Source organism: Chrysoperla carnea, chromosome X (genome assembly GCF_905475395.1).
Source record: "Chrysoperla carnea chromosome X, inChrCarn1.1, whole genome shotgun sequence".
Classification (NCBI taxonomy): Eukaryota; Metazoa; Arthropoda; class Insecta; order Neuroptera; family Chrysopidae; genus Chrysoperla; species Chrysoperla carnea.
Genome location: NC_058342.1, coordinates 11688939 through 11708693, shown reverse-complemented (window position 1 = coordinate 11708693; position 19755 = coordinate 11688939). Strand labels below are relative to the sequence as shown.

Genomic DNA, 19755 nt, shown 5'->3' with positions numbered 1-19755 from the left:
TACTTCGTTTTATACATTTTGCATGGGACAGAGTGAGAGGGACAATGAAACCCTTTCCACTTTCACAACAACCTTATCACATACTTTTAATTAATAATTTCACATAATGACGGTTTCATGATTAAAATTTTAAACATTTCGGAAAATATTGTTTTTTGGAAATTTTTCCAATATTTTTTATTATGATATGTTATCTGGCTAGTAAGTATATGGCTTTTTAATTTCCCTATTTGGCATATAATAAATTCACCGCCAAAGAATTTGGCCCAAAAATAAACAATTCTACAACAAAGTTTAATTGGTAACATGTATCTTGTATCTTGATTATAATCCAGCTAACCAGATGATAAATCTCTTCCAAAAAAGGACCATAAACCACAAAACCCAGCTAAATGGGTTGAACTGACTTAGTTTATTAGTTTAATACTTTCAACTGGCATATCAAAATTTGTTTAATTTCTTATTTAAAATTAGATAGTTTTAGAAAAAAACCTTTAATTTTGCTTTATGAACAAGCAAAACAGCGTTGACTGTCAAAATTATTCCATTAAGTTAAATAAGAGTAAAAAGACGACATCTATAATTTTCATATTAATTTTCAGGAAACCCAAATATACGAAATTTTTATTCGAAGGAATGTCTTTATAAACTAAAAATTTACCATTCTTCAAAATTTCGCATAAATCTTTTAAAATTTATTTCTGCTACAATATACCTTAAAAATTTCATAATTCGCAAAAATATCGCCTATATTAACATTATTACCGTTGAATATTTATGAGTTGTTTGCAAATTTCAAAATTAATTACATAGTTAAAAATTTTTAATCATACAAAAACTGCAAAGCAAATTATAGTTATTGAAATAAATACCACAATATTCGAAATAAAATTCTTATAATACAAGAAATTTTGTTTAAAAAATATAATTAAAAACATACATTTCGCTTACAACAAATTTACATTTCGATTGCTACACAATCATCGTCAGTAGCTAAATTTATTAATATAACACATTACAAACATTTTTTACAAAGTTAAAAGTAAATATGTAAAACAATATCAACAAATTACAGTAACACTTAAAAAAAAAAAATACAAAAATTATCACAAAATTGAAATTTTTTAAGATCACTAAAATTTATGTAACAGTTTACAACTATTGTTGTGAACTGTTACAAAAAGTTTGATGATCTTGAAAAATATATTTTTCAATTTTGTAATAATTTTCGTATTTTTTTATTTTTCTTAGTGTTACTGTAATTTATTGCTAATGTTTTATATATTTTTCAATTTGTTGAAAAAAAAAATGTTTGTAATGTGTTATTTGAATAAATTTAACTACTGACGATTCTGTAGCAGTCGAAATATCGATACTTAAATACTTTATTTTCGATACACAATTTATGCACAACAGCCCTCGAAAATTTCATGAAAAAAACACTCATTATTCAATAAATGTTTTCATAATTATGCTACAAGTATATATATTTATTTAAAACTCAAAACCGTTCTTATTGGAACATTCTTTATAAAGATATGCGCGCGCATCTTACATATTTAGTGTCTAAATGTTATCCATATTTTTTTCCGCTATCCCTAGGCGAAAGTAAGCGAAATGTAAATCTGTTGAATGTTTTTAAATTATATTTTTTAAATAAAATTTCTTAATATATAATTTTATTTCGAGTATCGTGGTATTTATTTCAATAACTGTGTCTCAACTCCTTAAAAAGCAGTAGGCAGAACGGTAAGATGAGCCAAAAACATGATATCTACTACTAAAAAATGGAATCTAGAAACCCTGAGTAAGAATGTATACAACTCACATAGGTATTAGGAATGTGACAAATATTCGCCTTCGCTGCGAAAATTTTGGGAATGTTTTTAACAAAAAAAGATAAAAAATTCACTATGTGCTCATTTTTCAATCCCTTTTTAATCTCAGTAATATGTGAGTTTTGGCCAAATGCAATTATAGCAAACTAACCTCAAATAAGAACAAACTAAACCTTTTAATGAACTTATAGCTGTGTTTTTAATGGACTCTGGATCTTTACGACGAATTCTTTTACCCTAATTAAGAATTATATGTATGAAGTTAATATATAACAGTTTGCGGCCGCTTCATTTCAAAATTAACATTCGCATTCGCTAATATTCAAATTACAACGTTCGTCTCATCACTAATTGGTATATAATTTCCATTTATAGGTAGATAAAAATGGCAGAAGTGAGGATAACATTTATTTTGGGTTGTTATATATATTATATACATGTATTACATACAGGTGCGCGCGCATCTTTTATTTAATGTTGTATATTGTGTAACTTATGTAATGATCATTACCTTAAACATCAGATAAACCTAAAGTCAGTAGAAACGTGGCTATATAATTTGTTATTTTAGTGTTTACTTAGTTAGAGTCACAGTTTGCAAAATGCGAACAATTATGTGCCATCGGAGTGTTCCAAATGAAGCCATTGTGAGAAGAATATCGAAAAAAAAATGAGAAAACTGAAGAAAGTCCAACCACATCAATCTGATATTCAGTTCAAGAAATTGGTGTTTACATAATCGTTATGCATTGAATCAAAAAAATTTGAAACTTGATGCGTACAAAGTTCAATTGACTCAAGAGTTGAAGCCGGAAGACCATAGGCAGCGAAAATTCAATTAGCATACGCTGATGGATTAGTGACGAGATCAATTTTTATTTTGATGGCTCCGTTAATCGAAAAAATTGGGATTTTGAACCAAATTTTTTTTTTGACAAAATGGAAAGATCTTATATAAGTTTTATAACAAAACTGTTTTTATTTTTTAATGATAATTTTAAAATTACAGTTAGTTTTAAAAGAGCTTTTCAAGAGAGAAACGGAAACCGCCCAACAACAAAAAATGTTCATAAAACATCGTTGTGACTTTATAATGTTAATTAAATAGTATACACTGTATACAATTATTAATTAACATTATGACGTTACACGATCTTTTACGCACATTTTTTTGTCGGGCGTTTTCGTTCCTTTTTTCTTTTAAAACTGCCTGTAACTTTAATATTATCATGAAAAAATAAAAAAGTTTTGTTATAAAACTTATATATGATCTTTCCATTTTCATAAAAAAAAAAAGAAAAAAGTAATTAATTTCTTTTTTCAAAAATCCACTTGTCGCATTTGAGGTTTCGAAAATCCACGAATGATTTCTGAGAGATGCATTCTAAAATAAAAGAGTCACTGTTTTGTGTGCATTTTGGGCTGGAAACATCATCGGGCCATTTTTCTTCGAAAATACAGTTGGAAAATTATCGTGAAATGTTAAATAACTTATGGATCTCAACAGCCTGTGGTTTCAACAGGACGATGCAACATGCCAAACAGCCAGAGAAACTGTTGAATTAGTGCACGAGTCATTTCCTGATCCTTTTATTTCTCGTTTTGGAGATAGGCATTGACCGCCCAGATCATGCGATATAACGCCTTGTAATTTTTTTAAATGATCAGTTTATGTGAACTAACCCACAACGATTGAAGCCTTAAAATATGAATTCAATGCTGTATCACAGAAATATCACACAATTTATGCACAACAGCCCCCGAAAATTTCATGAAAAAAACACTCATTATTCAATAAATGTTTTCATAATTATGCTACAAGTATATATATTTATTTAAAACTCAAAACCGTTCTTATTGGAACATTCTTTATAAAGATATGCGCGCGCATCTTACATATTTAGTGTCTAAATGTTATCCATATTTTTTTCCGCTATCCCTAGGCGAAAGTAAGCATATAAACTTGAAACTGCAAAAATATGGTGACTTTTAAGAAAAAATATTTTAAAAGTAAAATATTTTAGTTTTCACTAATATAACATTTTTTGGCACTCATATGCCTAAAAGAGTTTTATCGAATTATTTATTTTTACGCCAATTTCTGTGGCGGTGAGTATAAATTATTATATTGGAATGTATTCAGCCGCTTATGATATGCCTAATATATAAATTTTATTTACAAATATTAAAATTGTTTCATGTATAAAATTTATTTATAATACAAATTTTTAGTTAATTTTTTTTTCTTTTGTTAATATAAATATTGTTATTAAACTCGCATTTCCACCTTTGATAACAGTTCTTGAGTTTTTGATAAGACACTGTATATGAACGGCCGTTCCGATGGTTGAACCTTCAAAATAAACTTTATTAAGTCGTGTAATTCCTAAAACAAACAAAAAAGTAATTAGCACAATCCTACTACTATTATAATCGTAAAAGTATGTGGGGATGTTAGGATGTACGTAGGGAAAAATTTTTATTTCGTTTTCACGAAAAAACTACTGTGCGGATTTTGATGAATCTTTACAGTATTAAACATCAGAATAAGACATAGGGTATAATTTATCTTTCTATGACAACGCGGTGGTCGAAGATATCACGATAAAACCACATTTTCTTACAGTACATAGATATTATTAAACCTTTATACTTACATATTCTAAACTAATGTCTATAATTAAATGCGAGGTCTGTGAGGACTGTGATCGAAGTCAGACCAAAGAGATGGGAGTTAGTACAGTCATACTGCATTTTTAAATCGCATTTTTGGAGAGAAGTCGACTTTTTGGTTGCGGTTAGGGTGGTCAAAAATAAGTTTAAATTTAAGTAAAGGGCGAGTTTTTTTTTTTAATAACTGCTTCACTATTGATTTTAGCGAAAAAAATGCCGGGAGAATTTTTGTGGAAAATAAATTTCTCTACAAAAAAAAAACGTTCTTTTTGCGGAATTCACATATTAAAGAATCTACTGGAAAATTAGTGCAAAATTTAAAACAAATAATTTTGAAATTTTATGATGCTCAATTGCTCACAAAGCAATAAATTCATAACAGCAACATCATATATGTGCAACCTTAATATAACGAATCCCAATATAACGAACCTCAATATAACGAATTTCTCGATTTAACAAATTTTTCGTAATCCCCTTGAATCGTCCATAAGGGTCAATGTAAAATATACCTCTACATTGCGAATATTTTTTGCGAACAACCTTTACCTCTTTATAACTAATTTTCAAGTACAAAAAAAAAAAATTTAAATACCACTACTTAATTAACGAATTAAGTCAACCAAAAACTTTTATATAATGTTCCCACGAATATATGACAATTAATCCATATTATGTGATTCATGTCACGACAGGTTCCGACACGTTTTTTTCGTAAAAAAATTTAACAATCACTTCGTTACCTCTGATAATGATTTAGCCGTCTGTGGAGAATTAACTGATGCTGACATTGTCACATCTACCGGTTCTTACCGGTTACTAATGGAGAAGCGGATGAAGGCGAGGAAGAAGGGGGGTGAAATTGATGAACAAGATTTTACAATAAAAGATGCACATAATGCTTTAAATATAATAAAAACTGTGTTTCTCAAAAAGTGAAATTTGAGCGACGATGTAGTTAAATCCATCACGAAATTGAATTGCGCTTTGGATGAGATAACTCTTATCGGTGTTAACAGACAATTGATGATGTTTTTTCTAATCAAAATGAATAAAATTAAAATTGAGCCACCATAACCAGATTGTTGATTTTTTATCTTTAATTAGTGAGTTTTGTTTTGCGAATCCTTGAATGTAACATTAAATTACCCACATAATGTATGTACCTACCTAGATACCTGCTTCTATACATTTTACTGCATTTAATTCTGATTAAGTGTTAATCTAAGTGAAAATTTTTGAATTGAAACTTTTAGAAGTTATTCCCTATAACAAGATGAGTTCCTAATTTTGAGGTAAATAAAACTATTTCTTTACCTCTTTATAACGAATTTTTAACCAACCTAACCTCAGTTTAATTAATTACTTGATGTAACGAATATTTACTGGTTCCCTTCAGATTTGTTATATCAAGGTTGCACTATATCAAGGCAACCTAAAAACGAAAAAAAAATTGCTTTTGGAAATAATTCCTTAACAACTAATTAGCGGCAAATTCTTATTCTGTTTCCATTCTTCTATGAAAACCCTAAAATCATTCTATGGAGGTGTGAGAGATGCTTTTAGCTAACTTGATGCACATGTATTTTACTCAAAAATAGCATTATTAATGTCTTAGAGGCGCATAAGCTGCTTTTAAATAATAATAGACTTCGGTACATAGTAAACAATTGTTTAGATAAAAGTTATTTTCCGTTAATATGCTATCTACAACTTTCATTGAGACATTTTTTTCCATTCCTTTCGCCAAAAATGTTTAATGTGACTCACGCATTACGCAAAAAACGCATGGGATCGTTTTTGTAAAAAATGTTATTCTCTACAAAAATGCTATCGGCACTTTGTTCGCTAAAATCAATACTCACCTCTTCAAACTAAGATGACTGCCTTCTCCACGGTATAGACAATCCAAACCGTAACCAACAATTCGGGCTTCCCCCCAAAATGCAATTTATTATATAGTGTTCCGGCTAGGATTAATGTAATAAGTAAAGTTATTGTTTAGGGGCGGGATAAGCGGGGACAAGTAGTGGATTGATCTTTAAAGTTGACATTGTCTATATCGCGTGTGTTAAGGGGGGGGGGGGTAGATGATATTAATATGTATTTGAATTAAAATTTGCGGTGTGTCATTTTCGCGAGCTTGTTTTTCAGTAACCGAAAAAATCACGAGCGAAATTTAATAATAGGTCATGGGACCCATTAGAAAATCTATGTTTTAAACCCAGTTATCAATTATTTCATAGTACAAGCATAGAACAAGAAATAAATAAATTTTTGCTTATGTCAAAAGAATCACATACATGATTTCCAAAGTATAATAAAAATTCGAGCTAATCATCGAATTTAAAAATCTAGGACCGATATAACCTTTAAAAAATAAATCGAAACAGGAGATCAAATAAAGAAACAGCAAAACTTGGAGGGAATACTCGTCCTCAAAATACAGAAAGAAATACAACTTTTCGCTTAAATTAAAAAGTAATACTGTTTTTTCTTGCATTGTTCCGATCTTAATCTACAGACTTCGTACTTTGGCATAACAGAATTTCCTCACTAAAGTCAAATTTTCCTTAATTAAATTATTTAAAAAAAAAAAAGAAAATTTGTCTTTTCATGTTTTGATAAAATATGTATGTACATAAACGGCGGGAATGGAGCTGGATCGTTGACATCTTCAATAAACATTTCCATGACACCCGGCACTTTTTATACTGGTTTAATAATTTTAAACCAAACATAAACTTATCAAAGTGTGTGAAAATATAAAACAAATATTATATCATATAGTGATGGGGCGAATATTAGCATTCGCGTATTTTTTTAACATTCGCATCGTTTTTTTCGTTCTTGACAAAAAAATCATGATCGTTTTATATCATAAATTGCAAAACAACCTCTAACTTCACTAATATGTACTCTACTCATATTTTTAGATCACTGTTAAATTTGAATGTTGGACAAATGCAACAGTAAACTAACCTTAAAAAAAAAAAAACTAAATTTGCTTTCATTGAATTATATGGTTTATTTCTTTATGGACTTATACAGAACTGTATGTACTAGCTCAACCCGTACGGAATAGCACTCCCGTGGCTACCGTAACTCATGGCTACCCTGTACTTGTGACTAAAAAAACAACAAATTTCGTAGAAAAGTGGAGAAAAAAATCAAAAGTTATTAAATTAATATTAGGAGAACATGTTTTAAAAATAATTTCATTTGAAATATATTTACAATTGTACAATTGCTGATTCACTTCTTAATGATGTTCTCAGTATTAGGAAAACGTCTATAAAAACTGTTAAATTCGAATCATAATTGCCTGATACACTTATAATTTAACACTTATTTTTTCATTAAAATTATTTATTATTTTTCTAGCCTGATTTTTCCTAAGTGGAAAAATTTTACTACGTGAATATTTTTGAATACTCATAAACAATGTATTTGTTTATAACAATTTTTTAAAAAACAATTGTAAAAAATTTGAAAAAATTATTTTTATGTAGCTTTTAACTATAAAAAATTAAAACAATTAAAAAATTTAAAAAAAAATTTATTTTTCATTTGTTAATTTTCAAATGTTAATAACAAATTGAAAAATCAAAATTTTAAAATTTTAAAAACGGTAATTTATTTGTAAGCCTAATAAGAATAACTTCACGGAGGGAAAAAAATTCTGGGGTTTTAATTTAATAATTATCGGAGATTTTATGTTAACATTCTGTATAGAAAAAATTGTTAGTTAACAATTACATAAATAATGGAAAAATTGGGAAAAAAATTTTTAAACCACGGATTATTGTTTATTCATGAATCTTAAAACTACATTAATTTTTTTATTTATTAATATTCATATTTTATATGTTTAAATAATTTTTTTTGTTAGTAGGTCTCAGAGACAGAACGCGCGCGAGAGCCAAACTTGCCGTATTTTGCGCTATTTTCAAGGCTCTGTAAAAATTATAAATATGGAGATACAATTTCAGCAGTTGGAACTTTATTTTAGGAAATTTCTTCATCTTTTTGGATTTTTTTTTCAGATTTTGAAAATTTGCATTATTTTTTGAGTTATTAAAAAAAAACTGAGCCCCCTATTTTATTTTTCACTTAATTGTTTATAACTTTTGCAATTTTTTTCAGCGCCATTTCGGATTTTTCAGTAAACTTTCTACATAACATTACGAATCGAAACACCTGTTTCGTAATTTTCGGAGAATATACAAAAAAGTTAGAAAAAATCGTAGATGTTAACTAGACTATTCGCGAATGTAAAAAATTCAACATTCATCCCATGACTAATATCATAGCATACAAATACTCGTGAGTTTAAATTTTATATTATATGGAACAATGCTGGAAACCTGTTGAGGTCAATTATCAAAAATTAACCTATATAAATAATAAATAATAATGGGGTTTAACCTCTGTTTCTCAGACCACGTCTAGAACAGAGCCCACCCACAATTAATATACAATTAATTTTATAATGTGGATGAAGTCGGTCACTTCGTTCTTATCCAAGTAACGACAGTGTGGTCAATGTACCGCCCCATAAACATTTTTGCTCACACTGCCACTGCCTGGATTCGAACCCGCAACCTCCTAGCCAGTAGACAAAGAAATTTAAGTCGCCTTAACGAGCTCGACAACTAGCCGGTTATATGTATCATATAAACATTAATGGACAACACTGATTGTCGTTTTACAAACCTCTGGATATGGTGCATTTTCTTCTGGAAAATGAATATTCCCACTAAGAACTGCCAACGCTACAGAATCTCCTCTTTCATGTACAGTATCAAATGGTGATTTGAAGTAACACATTGCGTACAAAATACAACCCAAACTCTAAATGAAAAATAGATTTAATTTAATTAGATTCGGCAGGAAAATTTATACATTTTTGTTTATTTATCAGTTAAGGATGTACGAGCACCAGGGCAATTTAGATGAAAGGTTGGATTTATTTTTATATGAAATTGGACTAAGTTTAAATCGATTTTGAAAATTTTAGGGTCGGAGACCCCGATTATTTAAATAAATAAAAGACTTTAAAAGTAGGCATATTTAACAATGGGAAAACGGTAGATGGATTATGTGTTTTCATAGTCCAAAGAAATACTAGTCGGTGGAAATTTAAAAAAAATATTTAAGTTAAAACTTTAATGAATTATTGAAAACAAAAAGAACCCGTTGTGTCCTACTAATTAAGGATGTATGAGAACGGTAGTGGAGGCACAAATTTTAAAAATATTTTTTTTTCAATTTTAATGGTGAATTATGTTATAACTTGACAATATAAGACGGAAAGAAAGAATAAAATTTTTCGATATTTGGATGTGATTTTTAAAATATCGAAAATTGAAAATTTTGTTTATTTATTTAGCTTTCAATATTTCGAAAACCAAGGCAGATATCGAAAAATTGTATTCTTAAGTTATAACAAAATTTATCATCAAAATTGAAAAAAGGTACAAATAATTTCAACACAAATCTAAACTTGCTTTGGCACTCATACTACCTTGATGTTAACCAGGGGAACTTTTCAATGAAAAAAATCAGAAAGGTGGCATTAAAGCCAATAATATTTATAATTACAAAAAAATTACAAAGTTCATATTAACAAGTGAAAATAAACAATTGACTGAGTAAATTGTTGAAATACCATGCATAGTCAGTGTTGTGACACATCATACATACATGTGACACATACATAACCGATATTCAAGTATAGTACAAACTGGAAAATTTTCGCCTAATTAGCGCCCTCACGAGTAAACAGTGATGTTTACGAAAAAATGTTTCAAACAAAAGTTGTTTATTTTTTGATAAGGAACATTTTTTACATTTAAACTTTTGTTCTATCTCTAACGGTTTACAAGATGGGTCCTACGGACCCAAGACCCAATTGACCTATGATGCTCATTTACGAACTCGACCTCACTTTTTACGCCTTGAGTACCTGTAATTTCAGCTCGATATCTTTTTTCGTTTTTTAGTTATCGTGCTCACAGACGGACGGACGGACAGCCGGAAATGGACTAATTAGGTGATTCTATCAACACCTATAGCAAAATTTTGTGCGTGGCATCAATATTCTTAAGCGTTACAAACTTGGGACTAAACTTAGTATACCTTGCATATTACATATATGCATGGTATAACAAGTGAGAATAAAAAATTGACTGAGTTAATAGTTGAAATATTCTGTATAGAAAGTGTTGACTGTCAGTGCTTGCATTATTTTTAATAAATTGGAAGGGTTTAACCTTTAGCCTTCTGTATTTCGATAATGAATTATTTTCGGATTTATGTACTTTTTACTTATTTTAAGCAAGGGAACATGCACTTAATAGTGTCATGGAATTTTCTAACAGCCTGTATAACTCGAGATAACTTTCGCGTTACGAAAAATTAGCATGAGGCTTTTTTGTGTATTATTATAAATAAGCCTAAAAAAATTTCAGTCACCTTACAAAAATCGAAAATTTTTCCGTAAAAATGCGAAATTATATACCCTTCTAAATTTTTCATCTGTATTTTGTGGTCATTTCATGTTTTTGCGTATAATTTCTGTTTTAGTTCAGTTTCTAATAATTCTTTTTAATTCAATAAATATTTGCATTTTATTTTTATTTTACAAATATATTTCAAAAATTAATTAATACATTTTGCCTTTAATTTATAGTCAGAAGTTTTAACGTTTTATTTTTTTATTGATAATTACTCGAGTACGAAAATGATTGGTATAAATTTCTTGAGTAAGTTTCTCCTTAGTACTACGTATTTATTTAATAGTTTAATTTGAAAGTTTTCAGAGTATTCAAACGAATCTAAAAACAAGTGGAAACAAACAATTGACTGAGTTAACTGTTGAAATACCATGTATAGATAGTGTTATCACATTACACATACATTCATGTCACACATACATAACTGATATTCTGAGTAAGCTTGATATCTTTCTTCGTTTTTGAGTTCTCGTGTTCACAGACGGGCGGACGGACAACCGAAAATGGACAAATTAGGTGATTTTATGAACACCTATACCAAAATTTTGTTGGTAGCATCAATATTTTTAAGCGTTACAAACTTGGGACTAAAGTTAGTATACCCTGTATAATACATATATGCATGGTAAAAACTTGCCAAGTAAAATATTAAATAGAATTAAAGAGAAACTTACACAATAAATTTATTTATATCAATCATTTTCGTACTTGAGTAAAAAAAATTAGACCTTTATTAAGTAGGTGCTTGGCTTTAACCTTGAAAATACTTTATTGACATTTGATTATTTAAATTTAAATTTGATGTTTAATAAATGTCGTGAAAAAATTCCATAATTCATATCATTAGAGGAGAGATTTTATGAACACCTATACCAAAATTTTGTTGGTAGCATCAATATTTTTAAGCGTTACAAGCTTGGTACTAAAATTAGTATACGCTGTATATTAAATATACATGGTAAAAACTTGCCAAGTTAAACATTAAATAGATACGTACTCGCCATGGGAAGTGATTCTAGCGCTGCCTGGTGGCAGAAAATAGAAGGTGTCTATGACAAGTCAAAATTCAACAGAAATAAGAGTACGAACGTGTCAAAAGTTTAAATATTTTTTTTTTTATTTCACTCATTATCAAAATATAAATAAACAATTCAATCCCATGCACAAATTTGACTTGTCCAAGACAACTCCTATTTTATACCCCTAGACAGCGCTAGAATCAGTTCCCATGGCGAATTAAGGAAAAACTTATACAAGAAATCTAAATCAATCATTTTCGTACTTGAGTAAAAAAATTAGGCTTTTATTAAGTAGGTGCTTGGCTTTAACCTCAAAAATACTTTATTGACATTTGATTATTTAAATTTAAAGTTTAATAAAAGTTGTGAAAAAATTCCATAATTCATATCATTAGAGGGGGGTTAGGGAGGTAGTAGGGGGTTAACGATTTTCCTTTTTCTCCTATACAGGCGGATGGGGGGTATGAAGTCATCGAAAAGTTGCTCACGTAATACTTAAATGCTTCCTTACGGAAAAGTTACTCAATAAATTTATATCATTTTTATTTATTTTTTTCGAAAAATTTTCTTTCACGAGATTACTCAACTTTTTTGAACTGACGTAATTGAGTTTATTAGGATTCTGTGACATAAAATCTAAGTGAAGTGAAGTTTTTCACCGGGATTATATATATTCGAATACAAGAAATGATCTATGAAAAATCCATTTCAAAATCAGGCGCACAAAAAAAAAATTCAAAGGCCGCAAAAATAGTTTTTTTTTTTTTTTTTTTAATATCTTATTTAAGGGATGATATACAGTACAGGAATTTTCAAATAATCAATTTTTTGTTTTGTGCATTTCCGGAATGTACATATATTAAAGTATATTCTCTGAAAATTTCAATTTTCCGATAAATATTACCGCATCAACGAAGATAAACGCATAAAAAAATTAATTGAGTGTAAACGTCTTTTGAAACTTTAAACGCGTTTTTCTCGAAACACCATTTTCAAAATCGGTGAACAAGATTTCTCCGAAACGGCTCGACTGATCGGTTTCGAATTTTTTCACATTCTTCTTTGATACTTTCCCCAATATCCCCGATCGAAGGAGTAAGATTTCTAAAAATTCTTTCGAAATTTTAGACCACTTTAAAGTTGGAAATTTTTAGAAGAATTTGGAATTTTTGAAAATCATAATGTGACACTTTTTTTGTAGGACCTCCAGGATAACGCCTATAGGAGCAGTACTATATCCAATTTTTGAAATGGCACAACGGGATCGTAAAATTAAAGAAACTCTCCTATTTGCATACTTTTTTTATTTATGTAAAATAAATGGTCTTCCAAAAAGAAAAAACCTCATAAAAAAACGTGTTTTTTTGCACTCGCAACTTGATATAACCCCTTAAGCCTTTTTTTCTCCAAATAAAATTTTTCTCTCTGTTAATGTCAAGCGTGAAACAAAATTACTAAATAATTTTGATTTCATTGTGCGATCATGATCAATACACAAATCGATTCCTTTTGAGCGAAGTAACTTTGTTTCGTAACATCGTCTCGTTGGAAAGCACTTTTATTAGGCTAGAGTCGATTTTAGTCACCGTGTTTTCTGAAAAAGTTGCTCCCTGGTTTAAATCGAATTTTCAAATTTGTTAAATTCGTAAGTTATTTCACATGGTAGATCAAGTCACAACAAAGTTGAAAAAACATCCGAATGCTAAGTACACATTTATCAAACTTTTTTTATAATTTACACCCTAACGGTTTCGAGAATGCCGTAAATATACCGTAATTATTCGGCATTTACGCAATGCCGTATATTTTCCGTTATAATTTGGTTATATTATAGTTGTGTTGGCCAGTTTCTATACTATAGTTATCTAGTATGTATACTGCACTTACGCTGTACAGTTACCGAAAATATACTATACGATTACTGAATAACAAAAAAACTGCGAACAATAGTAATACAATAATTTGTCTGGCTTCATAACCTAAAATTTTGAATCATTTTGCACGATTAACATCATACTGGAGTAAATCTAAGCAAAAAAAGGCTGTTATATGGATTAAAAGTTCGAGCAGCGAAACTTAGGGGTTTTTCTTTTCACATCAAAATAAGTATTTTTTGAAATTTTTTACTTTCCCGGAGTGGTGCCAACATGTTTAAAAAACAAAATGGCGTCAAAAATGGAATTTTTTTCAGAAATTTTATCATTTTTATTTTATATTCGCAAAAGGGGACATCGGTGGATAACCAAATTTGGTAGGTTTGTAGTCAATGTTAAGAACTACTCCTCATATTTTTTTGGGGGGGTTTCGTCCCTTCCCCTCCCAGTTATATATATATATGTATACATACATATGGTAAAACAGTTCATTTGACTGTAACTTGAAAAATATTTGATTGATTTTAATGAAACTAATATCAATAGTAGGTTTCATTACTTGCAACTTTCGGTTAAAATTTTTGCGAAATCCGTTACATAGTTCGGCCAAAATTTCCAATTTAGTAAATTGTTTAAAATGGCTGCCATTTTATGCCATTTTGTCCTACGAGGTTAAACTTTTTTTTAAATTGTAGCATTTTTTATTATCTTTCGATTTTATAATAAGTGGCTTACCCGTAAAAAGACTCCTTGATCCATATTTTTGCGAAAAACGGAAAATTTAACACTTTCTGGAAATAATTGTTTGGGGGGTGTATGGGCTGGCTTTGGGGGGTGTTTTTTGCTTTGGCTTCAGAAAACTATTTTTAAAAGAGGTCTATGTGGTTTAAAGCAAAATTTTTAAGTTTTAACCCCCGCGCTGTTAGGGGAAAGGGGTGTATGGAATAAATGTATCTTAAAAGATTTTAAAAAGAGGTCAAAATAGTTTAAAATGCTAAAGTAACCCAAAACTTTAGATGTTTTTATTAATATAGCCCTTTTTACAACATCCACCCCTCCCCGTCCCGCTTTCATATTTTTGCAAATTCAAAATTTTTATGACGTATAAAGGGGTTTTTGGGGTCGCTGATCTCGAATTTTAGGCATAAATAAGTACACCCCCTAAAAATATTACTATTTTTTCTTGATAATCTAGTGCAAAATTCGAGATCAGCGACCCCAAAAACCCTTTTATACGTCATAAAAATTTTGAATTTGCAAAAATATGAAAGCGGGACGGGGAGGGGTGGATGTTGAAAAAAGGGCTATATTAATAAAAACATCTAAAGTTTTGGGTTACTTTAGCATTTTAAACTATTTTGACCTCTTTTTAAAATCTTTTAAGATACATTTATTCCATACACCCCTTCCCCCTAACAGCAGGGGGTAAAAACTTAAAAATTTTGCTTTAAACCATATAGACCTCTTTTAAAAATTGTTTTCTGAAGCCAAAGCAAAAAACACCCCCCAAAGCCAGCCCATACACCCCCCAAACAATTATTTCCAGAAAGTGTTAAATTTTCCGTTTTTCGCAAAAATATGGATCAAGGAGTCTTTTTACGGGTAAGCCACTTATTATAAAATCGAAAGATAATAAAAAATGCTACAATTTAAAAAAAAAATTTAACCTCGTAGGACAAAATGGCATAAAATGGCAGCCATTTTAAACAATTTACTAAATTGGAAATTTTGGCCGAACTATGTAACGGATTTCGCTAAAATTTTAACCGAAAGTTGCAAGTAATGAAACCTACTATTGATATTAGTTTCATTAAAATCAATCAAATATTTTTCAAGTTACAGTCAAATGAACTGTTTTACCATATGTATGTATACATATATATATATAACTGGGAGGGGAAGGGACGAAACCCCCCCAAAAAAATATGAGGAGTAGTTCTTAACATTGACTACAAACCTACCAAATTTGGTTATCCACCGATGTCCCCTTTTGCGAATATAAAATAAAAATGATAAAATTTCTGAAAAAAATTCCATTTTTGACGCCATTTTGTTTTTTAAACATGTTGCACCACTCCGGGAAAGTAAAAAATTTCAAAAAATACTTATTTTGATGTGAAAAGAAAAACCCCTAAGTTTCGCTGCTCGAACTTTTAATCCATACACAAGGCGTAATTTCACTCTACTATCATTTTTTGTACATTTAAGCATATTTAAAATTAAATAAAGTAAATAATAACCTATTTTAACTAACGTAATTCATTTATTCATTGTTAGGTACGAAAAATACTTTTATTGACAATGAAAATTTGTGATTTTCGTTAATTAAAGAAAAACTATTAATTTTTCACCAGTTCCGACAACGGATTTGTAAACTACGTAAAAAATTATTTACCATAAATACCATAAATATTTCGTATCTGTGCAGTATTATTGCCGCTTAAATATAGTTATTTTACCCCCTTATTACCGTAAATATTTCGTAAATATACCGTATATGTTTCGATGAAAAAACTGACCGAAACAACCAAAAACATGCTGAAAAATACAGTATTAATACTGTTTAACTGCGATATCTTTTCGGAACTTACAAAACCGCTAGGGCAGATTTTTATTAAATTGTTTCTTAGCCCTGATGGCAACTTAAACAATTAAAAATCATTTTTGGAAAAACTTACCCAAATGTCTGTTCTTTCATCAATCATGCAATAACTTTCTACATTGAATAATTCAGGTGCTCTGAAACAATTTAAACAATTTTAGATTCTTCAAGTTTCTTCATTAGGCTAGTCGACAAGTTCAAATTGGTGAAATATAGAAATACTGGTCGTAAAAATAAGTGTTTTAGCTGGTTTGATTCGGACTGATGTCTAGAAAAATATGCCAGAAACGTTTTTCAGAACATAAAAAATTGCAAAAGTTATAGACAATTAAAGATGAAAAAATAGGTAAAATATGAATGTTTACAAATTTAAAAAAAGATTCTACAAGAGGCGGAAATTTCCAATAAAAAACTTTCACTCCCGGAAGTCTATCATCATTATTTACAATTTTTATTTAACGCTAAAAATAGTTCATTTTTCATCATTTTTAGATTGTTGTAATTGCGTCAAAAACGAGTATCTCACACTAAATTATTTTTTAGGGTATTAATAATTTTAAAAGATTATTGTGTATTCGAAACACTTTAAAAAATTTTCTACCGTTGAACATTTCTATTAAATATAATTTTTCAACAAGCCAGACAATAATTTATTAACAAAATTTTCTATAATTTTCGTTTTCAATGTAAACGAAAAAAAATGTTTAAATAATAGGGTCTTCCAGATTTTTTGAAAAATGTTTTTAAATTCATTTTTTGGTTCTTTAAGTACCAAAAAAATTATTCGCATATTTATTTTGATTTAAAAAAATTTTTTAGTTCTTAATTTAAGCATTTAAAGTTTAACACCGTTTGAAAAGCCGAGAATGTGCCGCCATGTTGCTGTGACATCACGATGCACGTTTACATTTCGGAGCATTTAACAGGCTTTAACATGGAACTCGGTGAAAATAGTCAAAATCTTCGCGGAAAAAGTTCGTACAAGTATTGTTTTGTACCCCAATGCAAAAACACATCGAAAGGCACCAAAGAAAAGCTGTTTATTGTTTTATTTAAATATGTTTATTTTTTTATTTACAAAAGTGCATAAATGTAAACATAACCTCTAAAATTGCCCTGCTCTGCGGCGTGTTATTTGTAAAACCGACGCTATTTAGTGGAATTAAATAACAAAAATCAGATCAAACATTAAAAATCGGAAATGAAAATCTTGAAAAAAATGGAATATGGGACACGAAAGTTAACTTGGAAAACAAAACATTAATCGTGAAATTAATTTAAACTGAAATCTTAAAACCATAAAACCGAATAATCAACCAAAATTAAATAATTATAATATGGAACTTAAAAAATGGTTTTTGTTTTCTTTTATGGTGGGATGTCGAAGATTAAAAAGTTTGTTAAACAAATTTGCAATTTATATCAAAAGTAAGAGTATAATAAATTTATATTATTAATTAATAAAATCCCTTGGCATATTTGGTTTTTTTAGACAATAAATTGTCGTTATTATGAAATGCGAAGTAACAATTTACTCGAACTCTTTAATGCGACGGTACCAGTGTACCAACCATAGTCTAACGTATCAATGCAAACCAGAAAATGTTTAAATATATCCGGTTATATCTCCGAAATCGTGTAGTGAAAATGAATTTTGTCAAGCTTTTTGAAATTCTCATTAATTGAATCAAATGTTAGCAGTTTTTTTGAAAAAATCTGACATTTTCTTCGCCTGCAGTTGATTAAAATGTCAGTTTCTTAACCTTTTCTTTCCTGTCCGCCGTAAGACTATAGAAAAAATTCAAACTTCAAATTTAAATATCTTCTTTGTTAAGTAGTCAATAGATGTCAAATTTTAACAGCAGGTGTAAAACGATGACATTGAATAGTTTACAAAAATTTTTTTAATAACTCATAACATGCATCGTGACGTCACGTCGGGGCCGACCAATGACAGCGCGTTTTCGTCCATTTGAATACTTCGCAACTTTAAATGTTATTTAACAAAAATCTTGTAAACAAAAAGAAGTGTTTCTTTCGCAGAATGTCTTTATTTATTGTTTACTTTCAATTTATGTAAAAAAAATCATAGGTTATTTTTTTTCTGGAAGACCCTATTGGCGTAAAATTTTTTTGGCTCGTAGAGCCCTTCTTATAATTATACTTAAGAAGATCACGTTAAAAGATAATTTTAACAATTTTTTTGAGTTATCAAAAAATGCATGATTTTTCATTTTGTATGCAATAACTTAAATAAATTATTATAAACAAAGTATTAAATTTTAAACTCTTTTGATGTGACTTCTTAATTATTTATATAAAAAGGGATCGACGAAGCCAAAAAATATTAAAAGTGAAGACAGGTTTTTCTCTATGACCACCAACTCCAATCAACTTCCTGTTGGGGCGGTAAATATCCTTTGGTCTCCTGGTGAAAGTAAAGGAGTTTGGTTACGGTGAGTGGAAGTGGGTGATAAAATGGTAAAAAATATATATCTATCTTTTTATTACTCATGTGAACTTTCGGAAATTTTCAGGACAAATTTCTGGAATGATCTAGAAATTTCCAAAATGTGTGTAACGGTCAAAATAGATTCAAAATTTCCTAGAAAATTTGAGAAAGTTCTAGAAATGATGTAGCAAGTTTGTTTAAACCGACAACTATAATCACGATCAACTTTAAACGGACCAATGAGAGCTTTAGCGCCATCTCTCGACGACCAGTAGAACTATCAAGCCAGAACCGGACTTCGAACTTTCTGGGACTTCTTCCGAAATTTAAATGTTTTAATTTCAACCAGGTTTAGTGTTTTTCAAGGGTTTTATTGTTAAAAGTAAGTGATTTGTATTAAAATATTCTGTCTGGATATAAATTTTATTAAATTAAACGATAGAAAAGAAGAAAAGAACAATAGAAGCTTATAGAATAGAATAAAACCCTTCTCTCGAACATTCTTTCCCTTCCCTAATAAAATAGAATAAAACCCTTCTCTCGAAATTTCCAACGGTAATAAATTCTTTAAAGTGTTTAGAATACATCATAATTTGTAAAAGATTTTCAATTAATATTTAATACCTTACAAAAATAATTTACTTAGTGTTAGGCATTCGTTTTTGACGCAATTACAATAATCTAAAAATGACTTATTTTCAACATTAAATAAAAATTATAAATAATGTAATTAGACATTCGGGAGTGGAAGATTTTTTTTGGAAATTCCTCCTCTTTAA

At 29.2% G+C, this 19755-nt stretch overlaps 1 protein-coding gene across 2 annotated transcripts in view; it reads right to left on the bottom strand.

Annotated features, from left to right (window-relative positions):
* Positions 1 to 4058: 4058 nt before the first annotated feature.
* Positions 4059 to 19755, bottom strand: part of LOC123302378 (serine/threonine-protein kinase 16) — a 30957-nt gene continuing 15260 nt past the window's right edge. For both annotated transcript variants that reach the window (XM_044885293.1, XM_044885292.1), the window contains exons 5-7: positions 16601 to 16661; positions 9228 to 9365; positions 4059 to 4224 (exon numbers count right to left, since the gene is read on the bottom strand). In XM_044885293.1, the coding sequence (XP_044741228.1) occupies positions 4108 to 4224; positions 9228 to 9365; positions 16601 to 16661 (316 nt within the window). In that variant the 3' untranslated portion in view covers positions 4059 to 4107. The remainder of the gene's footprint in view (positions 4225 to 9227; positions 9366 to 16600; positions 16662 to 19755) is intronic.